This window comes from Ahaetulla prasina, chromosome 1 (genome assembly GCF_028640845.1).
Source record: "Ahaetulla prasina isolate Xishuangbanna chromosome 1, ASM2864084v1, whole genome shotgun sequence".
Lineage (NCBI taxonomy): Eukaryota > Metazoa > Chordata > Lepidosauria > Squamata > Colubridae > Ahaetulla > Ahaetulla prasina.
This window is the reverse complement of record NC_080539.1, coordinates 339,446,603-339,468,252: the sequence shown is the minus strand read 5'-3', so window position 1 is coordinate 339,468,252 and position 21,650 is coordinate 339,446,603. Positions and strand designations below refer to the sequence as shown.

The 21,650-nt window shown below is 34.0% G+C and overlaps 1 protein-coding gene across 1 annotated transcript in view; it reads left to right on the top strand.

Moving 5' to 3' along the window:
* The window catches only part of CDC42BPB (CDC42 binding protein kinase beta), a 109,732-nt gene that overhangs the window by 47,555 nt on the left and 40,527 nt on the right, over window positions 1-21,650 (top strand). Inside the window, exons 9-21 of the mRNA XM_058162769.1 lie at window positions 924-1,003; window positions 2,600-2,766; window positions 2,858-2,977; window positions 4,226-4,359; window positions 6,131-6,373; window positions 8,865-8,975; window positions 11,558-11,805; window positions 11,944-12,049; window positions 12,581-12,705; window positions 15,276-15,381; window positions 17,505-17,653; window positions 17,986-18,080; window positions 18,190-18,269. Coding sequence (XP_058018752.1) covers window positions 924-1,003; window positions 2,600-2,766; window positions 2,858-2,977; window positions 4,226-4,359; window positions 6,131-6,373; window positions 8,865-8,975; window positions 11,558-11,805; window positions 11,944-12,049; window positions 12,581-12,705; window positions 15,276-15,381; window positions 17,505-17,653; window positions 17,986-18,080; window positions 18,190-18,269 — 1,764 coding nt within the window. The remainder of the gene's footprint in view (window positions 1-923; window positions 1,004-2,599; window positions 2,767-2,857; window positions 2,978-4,225; window positions 4,360-6,130; window positions 6,374-8,864; window positions 8,976-11,557; window positions 11,806-11,943; window positions 12,050-12,580; window positions 12,706-15,275; window positions 15,382-17,504; window positions 17,654-17,985; window positions 18,081-18,189; window positions 18,270-21,650) is intronic.

Here is a 21,650-nt window from a genome sequence, read left to right as displayed (position 1 = left end):
TGTAAATTATATAATTTATGACCTGACATCATAACACAAATAAAGTTAATTATCTTTTACCTAAGTGTTCTCCAATAACAATTTGGAAACAGAGTTTCTTTCTAAATGAAATTCCAGTATCTTAATTTCTCAAATACATTCATGGTCAAACTACATTTCATTTTTTTGTCACATTTTATTCATTCACTTCACATCTAACATGGACATTTCATTCTTTGCTTCAGAGTGGGACTGGAATTTTTTAATTTTTTTTAAAAAAAAAAGTCAAAGGAGAAAATGAAAATAAAATAACTTGATATGTAGAAAGACCCTTTACAGAGATGTTGAAAAATATTTTTTTTCTATAAATAGAGAGAACCAGCATGGTATAATGGCTGAGATGCTGGACTCCTTAATCAAGGAAGAGCTCTAGATGACTTTGGGCCAGTCATTTTCTCTGAGCTCACATCCGCATCAGGACTTGTGACAAGTCAGCTAATAAACAAAAGAGCCCTAATTGCCAACATGCACTGATAGCTTTACCATAAGAAGCAGGTAAGGACAGTGCAAAAAGAAGTGGACTTCACAAGCATGTGGACAAATGCTAAGAACACCTACCATAATGGTCTTTCTATAATTTGAAAATCTATGCAAATACATACTATGCAATAAAGAGATATCAGATCTTGTTATAAGAACAATTTAAATAATGCTCTATTAATAAACTAAGATGTTGTACAGATTAGATTTGCAAATAAATGAAATATTTATTGGAAGCATGATTTAAGTTTAGGATCCCCTAAGCTACTTTTGTGAGGATAGTGTACCTTAAAAGGTAGGTTGAAAGGCTTTTAAAAATTCTTTTAAATCTATGCTTTTTCTGTTTATATTGTGTTATACTCTCAGTTTTGAATTAACTCACCATGTTTTTTGTTTTTGTGCAGGAGATGATACCACCTGGTTCTCATACTGGCTTTTCTGGGTTGCATTTACCTTTTGTTGGCTTTACCTATACAACAGAAAGGTAGGTTGAAAAAAAAGAATTGCAGTTTAGAAAGCTCACATGGAGGGCCTCCAGCTCTAGGATTAGTCTTTGCTTCTTTTTTATGATTAATTTATTATAATATATAATATATTATATATTATATATATATTATATTTTATATATTATATAAAATATAATACTGTCAGGTACAAATGCTTTACGGGGAAGAAAAAGTGGTATTTTTCTATAATGGCAGTGTTGCAGAATAAACGCAAGGTAGTATATTTATATACATATGTATTATTTAAGTTTGGAATTCATACGATACAAGCCCATATAGTACATCAGCTGATTTCTAAGATTATAGAATATAATGCAATGGTTATTCCACTGTATAACAGCATGTTAGATCGGTAAAAAGACAGTGCTTTACCAGAAAAAAAACGAGGGGAGGGGGGAACCAACTTCCCGCTTTTCTTTTTTGTCCACATCAGTTCTACTGCTGTTTATTCTAATTCTTTATATATAATATCTCTATATATTAATGGGACAAAAAAGCTAAATAATAGGTTTTGATTTATTTTATCTGTTTGTTAAATGTTATGCTGCCCATCTTGCTATAGAGCGATTGAGGTATAAATGCTTGATGGATCATATCAGGTACATATTCCAAAGTGACCTTTTATTGGCTCCTAATTACAAAAAGAATAAATTTTCTGTACGCTCCAGCCTCACTGCATGGTGTATGAATTACATGCATAATACTACTACTATTATTTCTATTAGCTAGATTTCTGAGTTATGCTAAAATTCTTTATTATTCTTGAAGTTTTTTTTTTACATAATAAATTGTTACGTGTTGGGGTGTTCTTTTCTTTGTACTTCATGTAGCTAGTGTGTATCTAGTGTGTCCACATCAAATATTGTCCTCAAACAGTTAAGGGTAATGATTATCACAAAGCTACTCAATGAGCTTCATAGACAGGTATCCTACAGGAAGGATGATAGATTAGCTATTCACAAGCTTAAGATTTTATTTTAGCTTATGCTAGTCTTGATTGATTGCTATATTAAAGGAAAAACTTGCTCTCTGGCAGGCGAAAAGAAATATAATCTGGTGAAAATAATTTTCTAGCTCCTGTTATAAATGTATATAATGTTAGCAAACTGAACTTGAATCAGATCACTGGCCTGACTGAATCCAGTGTTTTGTGCTTCATTTTTCAAAGATGCTCCAGGTTTTCCTGAGTATTAAACCTGAAATTATTATGAAAAAAAAGTACTATACATGGAAGGGCAATCTTCTCATGTACTTCCTTTGCCTGTCTTAAAAAGTAAAATAGAAAAGAGCGCTTGGGAGCAGTGGTATCAATCTTCTACTTTAAATCCCATTGGTGTAGAAGTTATTACTGCTACTTCCTTGCAAGTAAGCTTTCCTTTGTGGGGTTGGAGTGAGAAAAAAAACAGATTGCTGTTTACTTATCAGCTCGCTCAGTAGGTAAACATTTATATAACTTATATAATTTAAGATTGTATTAACTTTTCTGATTCTGTTGAATTTTCAACGGGAAGGTTGCTGTTTATAGTTGATTAAATATGCTAATTAATGTGTGCATTGATTATTTTGGGTCTCAGCTGTTTTTCTGATCGAGGTTCGCTTAGAAGTGTATTGCAGTCCAGTAGCATAACCAAAGATGAGGATGTTCAACGTGACCTGGACAATAGCTTGCAAATAGAGGCATATGAGAGGAGAATACGAAGACTGGAACAGGAGAAGCTGGAACTGAGTAGGAAGTTGCAAGGTATACCTTCTCATTGGCTTTCTTATAGTCCATCTGGTGGAATAATATAATGTTATCATTTCTAACCATTATGTTTTTCATTCAATTTAAGAGTCTACCCAGGCTCTTCAGTCCCTTCATGGTTCTACTCGCTTAACAATGAACACAAATAGGGATAAAGAAATAAAAAAGTTAAATGAAGAAGTTGAACGCTTGAAAAATAAAATAGCAGGTAAATTTTGGAATACATTACTAAATCCAGTAATAAAGCCTTAATTTGTGCTATGCGCTGTTAAAAAGGTGTGCCTCAGTCATTTTTCTGGGGGCTTTTTTGTATTGCTACCCAGTTGGTTCATATTGTGAATTTGTAAAAACTTTCATTAGAACTTGGCTTGTTTACATTAATGGTGCTAAGAACTGCCAATCTTAGCTCAGATTATTTAAAAAAACTCCACCTTCACATTTATTACTGCTTGTCAATTACGTATCTGCATTATTTGTCTAAACTTCCTTATGTGAGCTACATAGAAGAAGGAGAGCTTATGGCTTTTAATACAATGTGTTAATGAGTCTACTATCAGACATCTCCTAGTTATTTGTTTGTGAATTTTTATTATATGTAAAATTAAAGCTTGTCTCTTATGCATCTTGGCTGAGGGGGGAAATGAACAAGATCCATATCATCCCAAAGATGCTTTTTTGCCTGAAGATGTTTTGAAGAAGCTTCTTGGATGAGAAGTGAAATGATTTCAAGCAAAAGCAAAGGAAGTCCAGTTGCCTTTTGAAAAAGCACTTTGGGACAATTAAAATAAAAATGAGATGTAATTTCATTAGAAGTAGCAGTAAGAAGAATTTTTTAGAATGATAAAATAGAAGGGATTCCAGGCAGCGTTTTGATAAATCCATGCTTTGTAATTGGCTGTTTTTTCCTCCACCCAACAATAGCCATGTTTACAAAAGTTCCCACAACATATTTTTAAAATTCCTAAAGTTCAGAAAGATTGCCCCCCCTCCCCCGCCAGTTTTCCACGGTGGAATTAGACAGAAAGCCAAAGGGAAGATGTTATGTTTTATTTTCCCTCCCCTTCTTTCATATTTTTATCTTTAAAGGTTCCCAGTTCTTGTTAGCTTAAAAGCTTGAATATAAAGAAACTTTTGATTAAATCACTGATGGCAGGAAGATTAATTTAAGCTAGAGATGACTGAGGGGTGGGGGCCTTCATTGCTTAACTGAATTTCCTGTTTCTTCCTGTAATGTCTCTACCATGCATTAGCCTGTGATTGTTTCCTTCCTCTTCCTTTTGGAAAATATTTCATGAGAATATTAGTTTAATAAGAATTCAGAGTGATAAAATGGGATTTTACTGGTGTATATTGTTACAGGGAAGAATTGTGATCCAATTTAAATTGTTCATCTTAACAGAGAGAAATGTAGAATTGTTTCTCTATCTTCTGTGAAAAGAAACTTCCCTGTTCATAGATTCAAATAGGTTAGAACGGCAGCTTGAAGATGCAGTGACCTTGCGACAGGAACATGAAGATTCCACCCACAAGTTAAAAGGCCTTGAAAAGCAATGCAGGATACTAAGGCAGGAGAAGGAAGATCTTCATAAGGTATTGATTGTAGAAAATGCTTCACTGAAGTGAGATATATGTTGCCTAGGAAATAGAGATAAAAAACAGCTGGTTTGACCAGCTGGGCAACATAGTTTAAGAATGGTTATTAGTAAAATAATGTTGCTTATCATATTCATATCACATACTTTTTCTTAGAGCATGGGAATAATATATTTCAGCATAACAGGAATTCTATAATATAGACATGCCAGTATTTTTTTTAGGATTACATAAATCAGCAATCTTCATGGCTGAGTAGACAATCATCAGGATCTAGGCTTTACTAATCCAGACTTCTTTAGCTGCTCAGTTATATTTACTTAATAATAGCCCAACTATTGGGGTGAGATGCAAGGTTTATTTAAAAGTGTTTTTTATAAACTAAACAAAGAAAGCCAGAAGAAATTTGTCACTAAAACACTGTATCCTGCAATTGCCAACAAGACATTTCATGCTGTAATGCCATAGCCATAAATCTAGTTTCTTACCCATGAACAACAGATGCCACATTTCATTAACTTTCTCTTACTTCCTCTACTGCTTTCCTCCATATATCAAAGTCAATTGTGGATTAAACTGAATTATATCCTGTATATATTTTTGCAAAAGGAAAACCTATACTACATAATTAATACAGTGGTGTACAAAATGTTTTGAATTTAAAATTCTTTCCTAATTATAACTCTAACAATTCATGTTCAGAACATTTTTGCTAATACCAGAATAGTGTCTAAATGCTTTTTGTGCAGTAAAAGGGCCTGTTTCAACTTTGAAATGGGATGTATGAGTTTCAGAATGGGATGTTTTGGGCTCAAAATTTTTGGCATACCAACCACTAATTGTAGTGTTTGGTGGGATACCATTTGAGAATACCAGGGCTATAGGCTGGACATGGAAGTCAAAAAACATCATAGATGAAGAAAATTAGCAAACCACTTCCTTAACCAAGCTAAAAAACCTGCACAGATGCAATCATGGAATCACACTTATTGCTCAGAGTTACAAAGGATTGCCTATCCTTGGGTTAGAGGAAGGCCAAGAGTCTAACTAAAAAGTCATATACATAACTATCTTAAGGTATTTCCTGTCTTTAATCCCAGTGAGAAACTGCTATTCCTGTGTAATCTCTAAAGAATAGGTGATCACCAAGACTAAAGATTTTACTTATTTCTTATCCCATGACTCCTTTTGCCAGGAACTGCAGCAGAACCTTTCAAATTATATTCTTTTTCTGCTTCTGGGAAGGAAGGGATCTGCATAATGCAAGTGGAGAGCAAAAGCAGCAACCTCAGTAGAAGAATTTAAAAAAACTATATTATTTTTCTTTGAAGATGGAGGAGAAAAGAAGAGAGAAGGAAATAGAACAATGAAAGATGTGAGAATGGAGGAAAGATAAGGAAGAGAGAAAGAATTAATCAAATGATGCTAGATACAGTGTATAAATGAGATAAGTAAAAGATAGGAGAAAAAAGGGAAATAGATTTAAAAAGTGAGAAAAGAAGAGGAAAAATAGAGAAATTAAAAATAAATATATAGTGCATTGTGTATATCAAGCTGGTGATATAATAAAAGCCAATATTAATCTTATACTGAAATATTCTTAATACACTGAGGATATGAGAGAGACACAAAGTCATTCCCCCAAAGTTGCCAGGGTATAATTGTAGCATGCTTCTGTACACTTTGCTAAGTACTATTTGACATTAACCAAATGTATCTTAAAACTCAGTATAGCTTTTAAATTGATTTGGGCCTTTCCTTTCACTAGCAACTCCTTGAGGCATCTGAAAGATTAAAGATACAGTCGAAAGAATTAAAGGATGCTCATCAACAAAGAAAGCTAGCAATGCAGGAATTCTCAGAACTGAATGAGAGGATGGCAGACTTGCGTTCTTACAAACAGAAACTCTCTCGACAACTCCGTGACAAAGAAGAAGAAGTGGAAGTGATCATGCAGAAAACAGACTCTATGAGACAAGAAATGCGTAAATTGGAAAAAGCAAGGAAAGAGGTAGCTCATCAGGGTGTTTGAGGATCATGGATTTTAACTGATACTGATACCTAGTATAGTTAGTGTGACTTGGTTTGCGGATATACCCAATTGTTTAATTTGTTTTCTGTGTGTGAAATTCTTTTTTTTTTATTAGAAAAGTTTTACAAAAATTTTGACAAACATTTTCCCCCCTCCTCCCTCCACCCGCCACCCTCTCCCTTCCCCCCCTCCCATTCACCCTCCCCCCCCACCCACCCCAGAACTTCCCAGAGCAAAATACAGGGTATTACATCTAACAATCATAAGCTAGAATACACTAATTAATCATAAACTCCCATCGCCCTTTGGAACCTTAACTCCCGTTTTCCATAAAAAAACAAAAAAAAAATTACTAATATAATACATTCCCTCCATCATTCATAAACTATTTGATACTTCTCGATCCGATATTTGTTTTGAATATAGTCAATCCACCTTCTTCATTCCAATATATATCTTTCTTGTGAATAGACTTTCAAATACGCTGAGATTTTTGCCATTTCCGCTAAATTTGATACTTTTAATGTCCATTCTTCAATTGTAGGCAAATATTCCTTCTTCCAATATTGCGCGACCAGTAGTCTTGCTACTGATATTAAATTTAAAATCAATTTAGTCTCTATTACTGTACAGTCCGTAATTATACCCAATAGAAACAACTGTGGAGTAAACTTTATCTTCTTTTTCAAAATATTTTGCATAATCCACCAAATTTTTATCCAAAATGCTTTGATTTTTTTACAAGTCAATCATACATGATAATAAGTAGCATCATTACAATTACATCTCCAACATTTAGCTTGCATAATCGGATACATACATGCCAATTTTTTAGGATCTAAATACCATCTATAAAACATCTTATAAAAATTTTCTCTTAAACTCTGTGCTTGTGTAAATTTAACATTCCTAATCCAAATTTACCAAGTTTTCCTCATTTTGCATAATACCAATTTTCTGGTCTCCTCTCCATCTGGCTTCATACTGAAACCAAGTATAATTTATCCCTTCTTCTCTCATTATGTTTAAAGATTTCAATTGTAATTTACCCTTTTCTACAAAAAGAAGCTCTTTATAAGTAACCACCTCCTGTTTTTGTTCTATATTTATATTCTCTATTGCATGTCTAGGAATTGCCCATATAGGTATTTTATAAACTAGTTTATATTGGTACTTCTTCCAGACCCTCAACAAAGCATTTCTAAGTATATGGCTTTTAAAAATCTTATCCACTTTCTTATCATATAATAAATAGGCATGCCATCCGTATAACAAATCATAACCTTCTATATTCAATATTCTTTCCTCTGTTAAATTAAACCAATCACTGATTAATTACAAAGCAGCTGCTTCGTAATATAATTTCAAATTAGACATTTTTAGACCCCCTTATTTCACGTGTATCCTGTACTATTTTTAACTTTATTCTCGGTCTTTTATCCATCCAAATAAAATTACTAATCCCTTTCTGCCATTCCTGCAAATTTGCATCTTTTTTAAGTACTGGTATCATTTGAAACAAAAATAAAAACCTAGGTAAAACATTCATTTTTATTGTTGCTATTCTTCCCAGCACAGATAATTGTAACTTCTTCCAATTCTCCATTTCCTTCTGTACTTTCAGTTATACATTTAAAGAATATAATTGATCAATATGGGAAGGTATCTGGATTTAAAGTGAATCAACAAAAGACAAAGATAATAACTAAAAATATGACTAAACATCAAAAAGAAGAATTAGAAAGAGTAACTGGATATGAAATAGTAAGAAAGGTTAAATATTTAGGAGTAAATATTACAGCCTCAAATGTGAAACTATATAAAAATAATTATGAAGTGTTGCAGCAGAAAGTGTGTATGAAATTCTTAACAACACTTCTAGTTTGGAAGGTAATATAGAAAAAGAAAATGTAAAGTATTTGTTGAATGGATACAGTCTATTATAATGTCTACATTCATAGCAGTTTTCTGGATTATGGTTTTATTTACCGCACCTCACATCTCTATAATAAGGTACTTTTGTTGTTAGAATTTTTATCTAATCAGAACAATACCATATTTTTCCATTCTTTATCCCGATATTTTCTACATATCAAACAGTTTATTTTTAAAACGTAATAGAATCTGCCTCTTATTTGGAGTGTACGTTTGCTGTAAAAATAATCTAATCTAGATTCAGTGAAATCATTAAGATATAATAGAAACCACTGCAATGAAAATAAAGTACAAGAAAATATTTTTTTAAACTTCAGAAATAAATTATGAGGATATCTAAGTGTATCCTTATAGTGACCTGTTTTTACACTCTATTTTCCTTTTCCTGTAAGTCTTGCTGTTTTTAAAATGGGCTTTAGCTTATTTTTTAGTACTTCAAGGATTTGTACAACAGCTAGTTCCTCTTGATGTTATAGAATTAATAATGGCTAAGCTCAAGTTGTTTCTCTAATTAGGCTTATTTTTCTTTTTATAGCTAGAAGCACAACTTGATGATGCACTAGCAGAAGTATCAAAAGAGCGGAAACTTAGAGAATGTAGTGAAAAGGCAGCTAAACAGCTGGAAAATGAACTGGAAACACTAAAGGTGACAATATGTTATGAATGATTAAACCATCTTGAGGCTTACTTTATTTGGGAAGAACAAGAAGTGTGTGTGTGTGTGTGTGTGTGTATGTGTGTGTGTGTGTGTGTGTGTTTAATGTACTCCATTTTACAGTTGCAGACTATCCATGTTCTAGAATTTAGCTTATCAGGAAGCTCAATACAATTACTATTAATTTTATATTCATATTGAAACATCTAAAACCAAAATGGCATCATATGCATTTCATTTGTAGTCAGTTGCAGATATTAGACATTCCATAAAAATATTGGGTTAGGTGGTAATGCTCCCAGTCTCATGGTAGAATTTGTTTTTATGGCTTGACAAGTTTCCTACATTTTATTTGTTGTTTTAATTTCAACTCTCTAAGTGACTCCAGGCATCTTAACAAAAAGTTAACAACAACATTTAAAATTGGTCCACACTTCCTGGTTTTCAAGTATTTCAAAAGGTGATTGGGACCGTCCAGATATTTCAGAAAATGCTCTTCCATAGAGGGTAGATATTTTCTGACAGTGAGAACAATTAATCAGTGGAACGACTTGCCTCCAGAAGTTCTAGATACTCCATTACTGGAGAGCTTCAATAGGAGACAGGATAGCCATTTGTCCAGACAGGGGTTTGGATTTGGATTAGAAGACTTCCAACCCTATAGTTCTATGTTCTATATTTTGTGGTGACAGAGAAAATATAACTCCTAAGTCCCATAAAATGAAGCTGCTTAATAGACAGAACCCAGAGCACACCAACCCTATTAGATCATAACAATTGGAGACAGGTAAAGAATAGCTCTGTCTCATAGGTAATTTTATAGGTAATCACCAGCATTTTAAAATATATCCAGAAGTACACAGGTGACTGATGGCTGATCCACACATGAACCTTCTCATGGCAGTCTATTTTGGAGTATCTATAGCTTCTAAGTAGTTTTCAAGAACATGCCCATATGAAGGGCATTGCAGAAATCCAGAGAAGAGGTAACCATAATTTGAGCAACTGTGAGTAAGGCCTCTTGATTCTTGAATGGATATAACTGGCACACAAGATGGATTTATGCAAATGACCTCCTAAGCTAACTAGGTACTATGTGCTCTTTGAGCAGAAGCCAAGAGGGGAGGAGGAGCTCAGATTGTTCACTGGTTCTATTTAGGGCAGTGTAACATTGGAAGGAAGATTTCCACATCCAAGTAGCCCAAAATCCATAGCCATGTAACTTGCTAGTTCCTCCCCATCAAGCCACTAGACACTGAGAATCTTTACAGTATTTCTTGGATGGCCTAAAGTTGAAATGTATAGCTAGGTGTCATCAGTGTACTGATGATACATAAACTCATACCAACATTAACCTCACACAGCATATTTGTGTAGATATTCAATAGATGTCAGGAGAGAATCAAGCCTTGAGGCAACCAATAAACTATGGCCTTGGGCTAGATTTCTCCATCAGCATCAACTGGAACCAAATCTGGAAGAAAGAGAACTATCACAATAACCTCCTCTCCACTCCCAACCAACTGTGCAAGTACAGAAGGATTGCATGAGCGATGATATCAAAATCCATCCTCTCCTTTGATTATTGCTGTCTCAATACTGTACCTATGTCTGGAATTTGATTGGATAGGGTCCAAATAATCCAGTTTCCTCTGAAGCTGCAAGCCAATCACTTTTTCTTCCCCAAACAGGGCAGGGAAGAGATAGGTGAGAATTATGCAGGAATGTTGAATCCAGGAATGATTTCCTGAAATGGAGATAGATGGATTACTGCCTCAGATTCAAGTAGAAACTCCTTTTCCACTCAAAGATGAATATAGCATCATTTGCACCTAATCATGCATTGGAGGACACGGATCTACATCCTCAACGACCACAATATGTCAAAAGTTGCCATGTAGTTTATGGGATTTCCTTAATTTTTTTATTTATTTATTTATTGGAATTTGTCAAACAAAAATGAGAACAAGAATAAGAGAATAAAAATACAATGACAGGGACAATAGGCACGTTAGTGCATTTATATAGCACTACTCTACTGTACGCCCCCTCTACTGACCACTTAATTATGAAATAAGATCCATGGAAGTCAATTTGTGACTGAAACTGTGAAAAGTTGTAGCTGAGACAACTGAAGCTGAGACAACATAAATGACACAATAAACTGCATAGATGCTGCTATAGGAAAAATAATAAGACACCATTTATGTTCAGCTGATAAGATGACTAGGCTAAAATATCTTTCCATGAGATGCTAATAATCCACACAGCACTGGAAAGGCTAGGAGTCTGTTTCCTGTTATAAAACCTATGTCATTCTATTCTTCTCTATGTTTTCTCATAGAGTTTTCTCACCTTGGAAAAAGTAAACAGCAAGTTTTTTTACAGAATATCTACCATTCTTATGGCTTAGAACTCTGGGAATTCCAATTTCTTGTTGCTTCCAAGAGCTAACCAATATGTTTGAAGCATCCTGATTTGTCTCTTGGTTCAATCAGATATTTACTTTTGATATTAGAGAGATAAACTTTTACATCCTCCCCTTTTTAAAAACAATTTTTGCTCTTTTGCAGGTAAAGCAGGGAGGACGTGGTGTAGGAATGGCCATGCAGGCTCATCAGCAGGAGCTAGCTAAAGAGAACTCAGAGCTTCAGAATAAACTTTCATTTTATGAAGAAGAGTTGGTCAGGCGAGAAGCTTCCCATGTCTTGGAAGTAAAAAATGTGAAAAAGGAGGCACATGATTTAGAAAGCCATCAGCTTGCACTTCAAAAAGAAATCATGATATTAAAAGATAAATTGGATAAGGCAAAAAGAGAGAAGTAAGTACTGTGTACAGTTGTTTTTTGAAAGCTTATTTTTTTAAATTGTTCAAAAAGTATCTGAAATCCAAAAGTAAAATAGAAAAAAGTGTTAGCAATCTTTGGAATGGCATTTATGGGATCTTACTTCAATTCTAGGCACAGTGAGATGGAAGAAGCTGTGGGAACTCTAAAAGACAAATATGAACGAGAGAGAACAATGTTGTTTGAAGATAACAAGAAATTAACGACTGAAAATGAAAAGGTAATTTAGATTAAGCAGAAATATTTTTTTAATCTCAAGTAATATGTAAATTCAGATTTTTTTCAGTTCTCCTCCCCAAAAAATCAGGAAATGGAAGAAATATTTCTGAACACCATGTGTGTGTGTGTGTGTGTGTGTGTGTGTGTGAGAGAGAGAGAGAGAGAGAGAGAGAGAGAGAGAGAGAGAGAGAGAATATCCCTATATCAAGTAGGTAAAAGTAAAGGAGTCTCTGCAGATTTTACTCCACTAGTCACTGCTAACTATAGGGAGAGGTGCTCATCGCCATTTCAAGGCCATTGAGCCAGCACTGTCCGAAATTTCCATATCCAAGTAGAACTTTGATAAATTATTTCGCTTTTTTAAAGAAAAAACATCACATATGTATGCACTTTGTCTGCTATAGGGCTTTCATTGTTTGGTACCCAATCTGGCATGTTGCAAGCAGCTTGCGCTTAGCTTGAATGGGTGGGCTTTAAATTACGTTAAATTACACTTATGAAAAATACTAATTAATACATTCTGTTGTCACAGCTTTGTTCCTTTGTCGATAAATTGACATCGCAAAACAGACAGTTAGAGGATGAGCTTCAGGATTTGGCAGGAAAGAAAGAATCTGTGGCCCATTGGGAAGCTCAGATTGCAGAAATCATTCAGTGGTATGTACCCTTTGGGGATCCAGTAAAAAAAATAACCCAACACTTGGAGCCTTCTCAACAGAAGTAAAATTTGAAGATAATTGAAATGTATCATTTTGTGAATGTGATCAACTTCATAAATTACACATAACAGCAAATGTTTAATAGGTTAAAATATTGTCTTCTCTTTTTTCTCACTGTTACAAGCAATTTATCAATTCCATATTGACTAATTTCTCTACAATGAGAGCAACTAAATCTTAGTTTTAATTATTGCCTAAATACTAACAGAAAAGTTTTCACACCGGCTCTCTTTCATTTTGCTATTTCAATATTTTTATATTAAAAAATCTGAGAGCTCTGGTACCAGATAAGTAAGATGAAACAGTGTTGAACCTTTAAATATTTTCTTAAATTATGTGATGATGTAACCAAAATAGTAGAAGAATTTTTTCCCTTTGCAACAGAGCTTCATTATTCCCCCACTATAATATTCTTCATAAATTTAATAGTCAGCCTGAATGGAAAAAATATTACATTCTTTGGTGACCCCAATGTGGATGATATATTTAAGGGCAGTAAAACCTTATTATATTTCTTCTTTTTAATATTTTCATAAATAACTCAAAGCAGCAAATATACCTAATACTCCTATTTCCCCCTCCCCCCGTTTTGTGCAGAGTTAAAAATAAAATAGTGCCTTTAATATTAAAGTTAATATTTTTACGAGTAAATATGAAATTTCAGAAACATCAAAAGAAATTTCCAACCATTTTATTCATAAATTTGTTAAGACAGAGTCTTTCCCAAGTATTTTCACCAGCTGGATTGAAATAAGCTACCAACAGATTTCTTTCTCTTTGTTGTACATGACTATAGTTCCTTTCATTACTGTCTCAGTCTTCTCAGCCCACAAACTCTCATATTATTGACTTGGAAGATGGGAGGAAAAGGCCGAGAATTTAAACTCTTGGGGAGAAATGTAAATATTCAGGTTCAGTTTCTCTGTGTAGCAGAAGGCGGTTCCTGTGGGTCTTCATTGTTGTCTGCAGTAAAGTGGCTAATCTGTGTTGTGTCTGTCTGCTAAAGCAAGTTTATGAATATGGGTCAACTGTTACGTTAGATGTGACCTATTATTATTATTAGTAGTAGTATCTCTTTTATTCATTAAACATGAAACTCCATCAACTGAACATTTAAAAATATGTCACAAATACGAATGACTTGTGCTAATGGTTGATATGGGTTGCTGCCAGCGTCCTAGATATCAACCCAGTATCTTCTTAAAATATATAATGTTCTGAGTAGCGCAGTTTTTTGCAGTTCTGCTGGTGTTATTGCAGGAAGCTGCAATTTCTTGATGTGTTTGTAAAATTCTTGGACATGGTACCAAGTTTCCCGATGACAATGGGTATCACTGTTACATGTTTCATCCATAGCCGTGTAGTTTCGATGGCCAGGTCGCGATATTTTAAGGTTTTTTCCAGTTCTTTTTCTTCAACTCTGGCGTCTCCTGGTACAGCGATGTCAATAAAGTGAACGCTTCGGCCCTCGACAATTGTGATATCTAGCGTGTTATTGATGATGATGATAATGATGATTTTCTCTTTTATCCATTAAACATGAAACTCAGTCAACTGAACATTTAAAAATGTGTCACAAATACCATTGACTGGTGCTAATGGTTGTTGTTGTTGATGGTGATAGTGATGGTTATATTCCTCTTAATTGAAAGATAAGGTTCTAAAGCATAATATCGATGGAGGAAGTTGTCTTTGAGCTACTAAGCTAGCCTACATGGTAAAAATAGTCTTGACTTTTCTTTCTCATAGTCCTGAACATTGTGATTGAAGTAGCTGGTTTAAGTAATGTTTGGCTTTTGTCTTGTTTCATTTTAATTTTATGAAGGAACTGAAAGGGCCTTCCTTTGAAAGCCTCACTGAGCAGGAAAAAAAAAAGATTTAAAGGGGTCATATTTCAAGAGCCACATTATAAATGAGACTTCCTCATCCTGAAAACATGAGGAAAGGAATTTCAAATATGAGCTTGGAATTTGTTCTATTCCTAACCAACAGTATGTAGAGGAAACATATTATAAGTGAAATAAAGTTGAAAAAGGATAAAAGAGTCTTGGTGGCACAATGATTAGAATGCAATATCGTTGGATAATTCTGCCAACTGCTAGCAGTTCAATTCACAATGGCTCAAGTTTGACTCAGCCTTTCATCTTCCTAAGGACGTAAAAGGAGGATCCAGATTATCGGGAGCAATATGCTGATTCTGTAAACTGCTTAGATAGGGTTGTAAAGCACTGTGGTATATAAGTCTAAGTGCTATTGCTATGTTGACTCAAACAGCAAAACTATAAACATGGAAAGAGCTTCAGAATTGATAAAAATTGTTTAATTGTAGGTAGACAAAAAGTGTCTTCTCTCTGCTAGTTTCAAATTTATGATATGTTTTCATTCAAGACCATATTTTGATAGTTTGAACACTGTTTTACTAATGTTTTACTGTGACTGAACGCGTATGAAACATTTTCAAGTAACCGCTTATGTAAAGTTATGTTTCTGATGTGCTTTACACACTAGGGTGAGTGATGAAAAAGATGCACGTGGCTATCTTCAGGCACTAGCTTCTAAGATGACAGAAGAACTTGAATCTTTGAAAAGCTCTAGTCTGGGATCAAGAACACTGGTGAGCATGGAAATATACATGATTAATTAATGGGAAAGCTTTATAGCAGGAGTCTCCAACCTTGTCAACTTTAAGATTTGTGGACTTCAACTCCCAGAATTGAAGTTGGGAGTTGAAGTCCACAAGTCTTAAAGTTGACAAGGTTGGAGACCCCTGCTTTATAGTATCTGCTGTTTTAATTGCAATTCAATCACTACCAGCTGTGTCTGCTGGTATCCTACTTAGATGCCATGGGAGAGTGAAGAGTTCAGCATTAAACATGTCCCTCATAATCCCAACAGAGTCATTGCATCATCTTCTGAGCTATACCATGGCATGGATATAGTGCTTATGGCTGAGAAAAATCCTCTCACACTTTTTACTAGCCTCTGTAAGTGAGAGTCTGCTGCTCTAAAAAAAGAGGAAAAGGTTGTTTATTATTCAGTTGTGGTGTTTCTAAAACTCCTTGACACACTGGAAATGAGACCATGTTAAGGATCCATATGAACACCATGATGGCTCAGATCATCAATCTGTTTAACTCACTAACTTGGGCAGATAGCTTAAGACGTCCACAAGTAGAATATGAATTAAATCGTTTTCTACTCTTGTTGCTCCCAGTCTGTCATTTTTATTCGGTATGCTGCTTCTATATGTAGAGTTACCCTATGTACTCACTGAGTGACAATTCCATGATCTATGTGTTCACATCTTCAGCCAATGATTTCTACAAATGAATTATGCATCAAATGAAGGATTTATACTTTATCTATTAAAAATTATCTGCTAGTGAGTTTTCATTGAATGAGATCTGAGTTCTATTATGAGAGATGAAGAAAAAAAAACTTCATCTGCTATCTCACTATTATACATATTTTCTAAATTTCATTATACCTCCTTTTACTAACCCTATTTTCCAGATTAGAAACACTTGCCCAATTTGGATTTTTATGTCTTTTTTTACTATTTTTTACATCCTTCTTTGAGACAAAGTTACTCCCTCAATATGAATCCTTTTATATTTTCCGCCATCCCTGGTTCATTGTTCTAAATCAAGACTGAAACTAATCACATTTGATTTAATCCTTTAATCCTTAAGAATTAAATAGCTATTTAAATAAGGTTGTAGTACTTCTATGGGCAGCTTTTATTTCCTTTCCTTTAGTTTTTGTTTTAAGTACTACCTATTTTGAAATCATTTTGGGAAGAATGACTAGATTATAACATTTAGAGGAAGAATAGACAATAATAACATTATTTAATGCTACAAGAAAGGAGAAATTGGAGAGGATATACAACCCAAAGAAAAAGGATATAGACGTGGCAACGTTTCATAGGACAGGAGGTGGTTTCATCTGATGTTCCCTCTGCTCTTTTCCACCTCCTTTCAATATATTGGGAAAGAAAATATTTCACCTATTACGCGCCAAGGAAAGAGTGGTACTCCTGAGACCTGCAAGTTTAACAGTGGTCCATAATACAACATCCTGGTTAAGTGTTGCTGGCATTGCTCTTTCTTTTTCTTTTCAGATTGCATTTATGTGTATCTAATAAGAATGTAAATTTATCTGAAATCAATAGGAACTGATTGAGAAATACAGGTAGCCCTTCACTTATGACCACAGCTGAGCCCAACATTTCTGTTGCTAAGTGAGATGTTTGTTAAGTGAGTTTTGTCCCATTTTATGACATTTCTTACCACAGTTGTTAAGTGAGTCACTGCAGTTGATAACTTAGTAACCTGCTTGTTAAATGAGCCTGGCTTCCCCATTGACTTTGCTTGTCAGAAGGTTGCAAAAGGTGATCACATGACCTTGGGACACAGCAAGTATGAACCAGTTACCAAGTCTCTGTTCACATGATTGTGGGGAATGCCTCAAAGGTTGTGACTGTGAAAAATGGTCATAAGTCACTTTTTTCAATGCTGTTGTAACTTTGAACAGTCACTAAATGAACAAGGAGTACCTATAAAGAGTTATTCTGTCATTTTCCCCCAATTATATAGGATTTTTCAAATCAAACATGCACTCATTAATAGTTGTAAGTTCAAGTGAAATTTTTGAATAGCATTAATATTTAAATGTTATTAATGTTTAAAATGTTTTTAATAATGTAGAGGAAATAACAATTGCTTTATGTAACAGGATCCACTCTGGAAAGTGAGACGTAGTCAGAAGCTGGATATGTCAGCAAGGCTGGAATTACAGTCTGCTCTTGATGCTGAAATACGTGCCAAACAGCTAGTCCAAGAAGAATTAAGGAAAGTGAAAGATGCCAACCTGTCCTTTGAAAGGTAATTTTTGAAAGGGCTGGGTCCTGTGTAATGATGTATTTTAACATGCATTAAAGGTTTTTTTATGCTGATCTCTTCTAGGCATTTGTTTCTTTCTGATAGTACTCAGCAACTGGTATTTAATTTAATTGGTATAACTGTCTTTAGTATTGGAAGCAGTATATCACACTCATGAATTATAACCATGAATAACACTTACCTCTATTATGAAAATGAAAAATAACTAAATTTAAGAGGGTTGAAAGAGCTATTCAACAAAGAACAGAGGCAGTAAAATATGTGGTGGTTAACTTATGTTTCATATGTCCCTGCATTTCCATTTTGTTATTTAGCAAACTAAAGGAATCTGAAGCAAGAAATCAGGAACTCTTGGAAGAAGTTGAAGGTTTTAAAAAGAAACTGGAGGAAAAATACCGATCAGATGCAGGTAAAAATTTAGCCAACATATGATTGCAGATTTATTACTGTTGTTTGTTTGTTTGTTTATTTATTTATGCATTCATTTATATTTATTTATTTATTTATTTATTTTTTAGGTCTTAAACTTTCAGATTTCCAAGTTTCCATTTTTGAGTACTTCAATACCTCTCCTCTTACGCATGATCTAACTTTCAAAGTGAGTATTAAAATGTGATTACGAACATTTGCCAAAGATAACACAGAAATGCATTTTGAATTGCAGTGCAGAGTCTATACATAAAAACAATGATCTTGTATAAACTTACTAAACACTTCAGAACATATTCTCCTATTCCTACCAATGCTACGATCACTTACACCTTCCTTTACTTGTAACAGTGGCAGGAACAGTGGTACTGTTCCTACTGAAGTTAGATTATCATTTTATTGTGTGTTTTTATGTTTTGGTTTGCTGCATTGTTTATATATTACTTATTTTTATGTAACTTGAATCAAGGAAAACAAATGAAGAAAAGGTGAAAACAGGATTTAAACTTCTGTGTTAGGCTAAAATATTTCCTATTCTATAATTTTCATTTTATTTTTTTATTAATAAATAAGTATTTCTCCTCAGTATCTTTTCTTCAGTTGTCAGCTTAATTCTTCCACATCCTTTGTCAAACCACATCCCTCACTGAAGACAACATTCACTTGTATCTTCTGGCATTCTTTACCCTTCATTCTCTCGCAACATTGGCAAACAGACTTCTTTCTATACTATCCCTTTCCATTGAGAAAACAGATGAAGTATTATTAAAATAGTAAAGAGAACGATTTAGAGCAATGAGATCTACAATTATACTTTAGAAGCTCTGCTGATCCACTATATTAACCAGTATCAGACAAGCATCATAGCTTGCAGTTGCTTTTGCCTAACAGGAAAAGAATCTTATATTTATACAATTTTTATAAGAATAAATATAACCCATTTTTGATTAATATAGCCACTTAAACTAATGAATTCTTTCTTATTATTTCACATTTATAAATTCTAAATCCAAAGTGTGATTATCAGTGTCATTTTTAATATTACTTTAAATGTGATACTAAATTTGCAGTGGACCTGTTGGTTAGAAATCAGATGAAAGGGCCATTTCATACAAGAGAAAGAAAATATGTCAAGATTTACCATTCCAAGGATCAGCTTATCCATCTTTTTCCAGTCAAATACCCAGAAAACATCAAGATTGGATGAAAATAGCCATACCCAGCTGTTTGTATCATAATGGTAGTGGCTGTTTTTGAAATTGTGGTCCATAATTTAAGCCTTTCACAGACTGTTTGATTTAAACTTCAGGTGCACATACCTGGATCATTTACAAATAAATAGTTTTTCCCTAAGGTCAATAAAGAAAAGTATCATATGGAATTATTAATGTTAGGTTCAACACACTTGACCTCCCTGAATTTTGTGGCTCATTTTATAAAACGGGCAAAGTTGATATTGTAAATAAGATCATATGTGAGAATAAAACACAAGAAGAGTTATTTTTTAATATCTCAGCAGCATTTGTATAGCTTCCCTTATTTCCTTTCCAAATTTTATGCTAATTGTGGAAAAAAAGACAGATAAGTTTTAAGTCTTTGAATGAATAAAATAGGAACTTGTACTGTTTAATTCTCACAGAATGTGGCTGTCGGTTTCTAGCTGCTATAAAACAATAAATTATTTTCCCTATATAGTAAAAACCTTAAGTGACAGAGGCTGTACTTTTAATCAAAGTCAAGCATTATTCTTCACCAAATATTCCTTTAGGGCATATTTATCTATGCATATGTACATTTTCTTTTAAGCATGTACTCATGGTAGCTTCCAAATATGATAGTAGAACCCAAAAACTGAATATGGAGGTGGCAACAACTTTTGAAAGGTTAGTCAGTTAATTTCTTCACTTAAATCTGTATTTCATTTGCTATATGTGGTACGATTAGCATATTCACAGCATCTCCAGTTCACCTTTATTGAAATCCAGAGTTCCAGTCTGTATAGCCTTTTCCACTAAGATCACTGTCCTCTCTTTCAGCAAATGCAATGTTTTCAGAGATCCTTTGCCCAAAAATTCTTATTATTGCCATTGTATCAGAGAAATGGCATAGTTTTCCACCGGGTCTGATTTTTGAGATAATTATGTCTAAAATGCCTCTTTGCTATACTGACCACCTTCTTCAGTATTGTTGCATTATGGCAAGGCTAGGACCAAGAATTCAGCTCTCCTTCTGAAAGTCTCTGTTTCAGTTGCAAGCTGATTTGTATGATGGTGCAGTCTTTGAGCCTTGAAATTCAAAATCATTTTAGCAGTCTTCTAGCTACAAGATGCTAATAATTCACCAGATCTTATCTTCAGGCTTTCGGTACAGCTGAAGATAACAGGCTGAATATAACAGAATACGCCTGAGTCAAGGTGACTATTACATCATTAATCTTTCACCATGTTAAAAATCTTCACATAATGGAAGATGACTGAAACTAATTCCGATTCCAACATTCATCTTTTAGGTCTATTATAGTCAAGATACCTCAGACTCCTCCTGTCCAAAATATTCAATAGTAGGCAGTTAGACAATCTTAGCAACAGGTAGTTGGACAATCATCAGTAAAGTATCCACCTCAAAAGCATTATTAGGTGTATGCTATCAAATATGAGGGACGCGGTGGCTCAGGGGCTAGGACATATTCAAATATGAAGGGAAAATGCCGTAATATTAGTGGAATAAAGTTTGTCCATTTTCATTTCATTCCACTTATCAGAGGTATTTTCAAGATTTCTTGAACACTTCTTCAACTGTCCCAACTTACTCTCTATCAAGTATGGCTGTTCTACCAAAAGCTTAATTCTGTCAACCATAAAACTTGATGGACTTAGTTCTAACCAAGTTAGAAATTCTCCCAGTTTCTTGAAAACCATTCTGAAAGGCTTCCAATGCAACCAAGTAGAAATCCTTTGAAGGTATCCTATATCAATGAAATTCCTCATAACAACAACAAATTTGTGATGTTTTGACACTCCTATATATAACAAGTTATCACTGCTTTCACCCTCACTGTGGATAGCTCTTTACATTTTTTTAACCTGCTAATAAAATATTTCATGAAAATCCTGGTAATCCTGTATCTGCTGATATGTTTGCCAGTTTTGGTTTGGAGTTTTTACCTTGTTCTCTTCATGTTAATATTAAATCACACAAGTCTATAACAATCACTTTTATTCAGTTTTCATTCATGCCATAAAAATGATGTATTTGAAAGTACAGCAGTGGTTTTGTAGTATGCCAATTTGAATTGTGATATTTTATTATCTTCCCTTTCCCCCAATTCCTCAATTACAATGGAAACATAAAGCAGCAATATATCTGTGGGATCCATGCCATTCAATAAGAGTGACAGGATTATTTGCAGTTTTTCTTCCAAAACTCCCCATACTGGATTGGTACCTGGGCTCAGCTTTTCACCTTTCTCCAACATTATGGAAGGGATGTCTGCTCTCAGGTTGCTGCTACTTTGGAAAAAAAAATATCTTTGATCACTTCATGATGATTA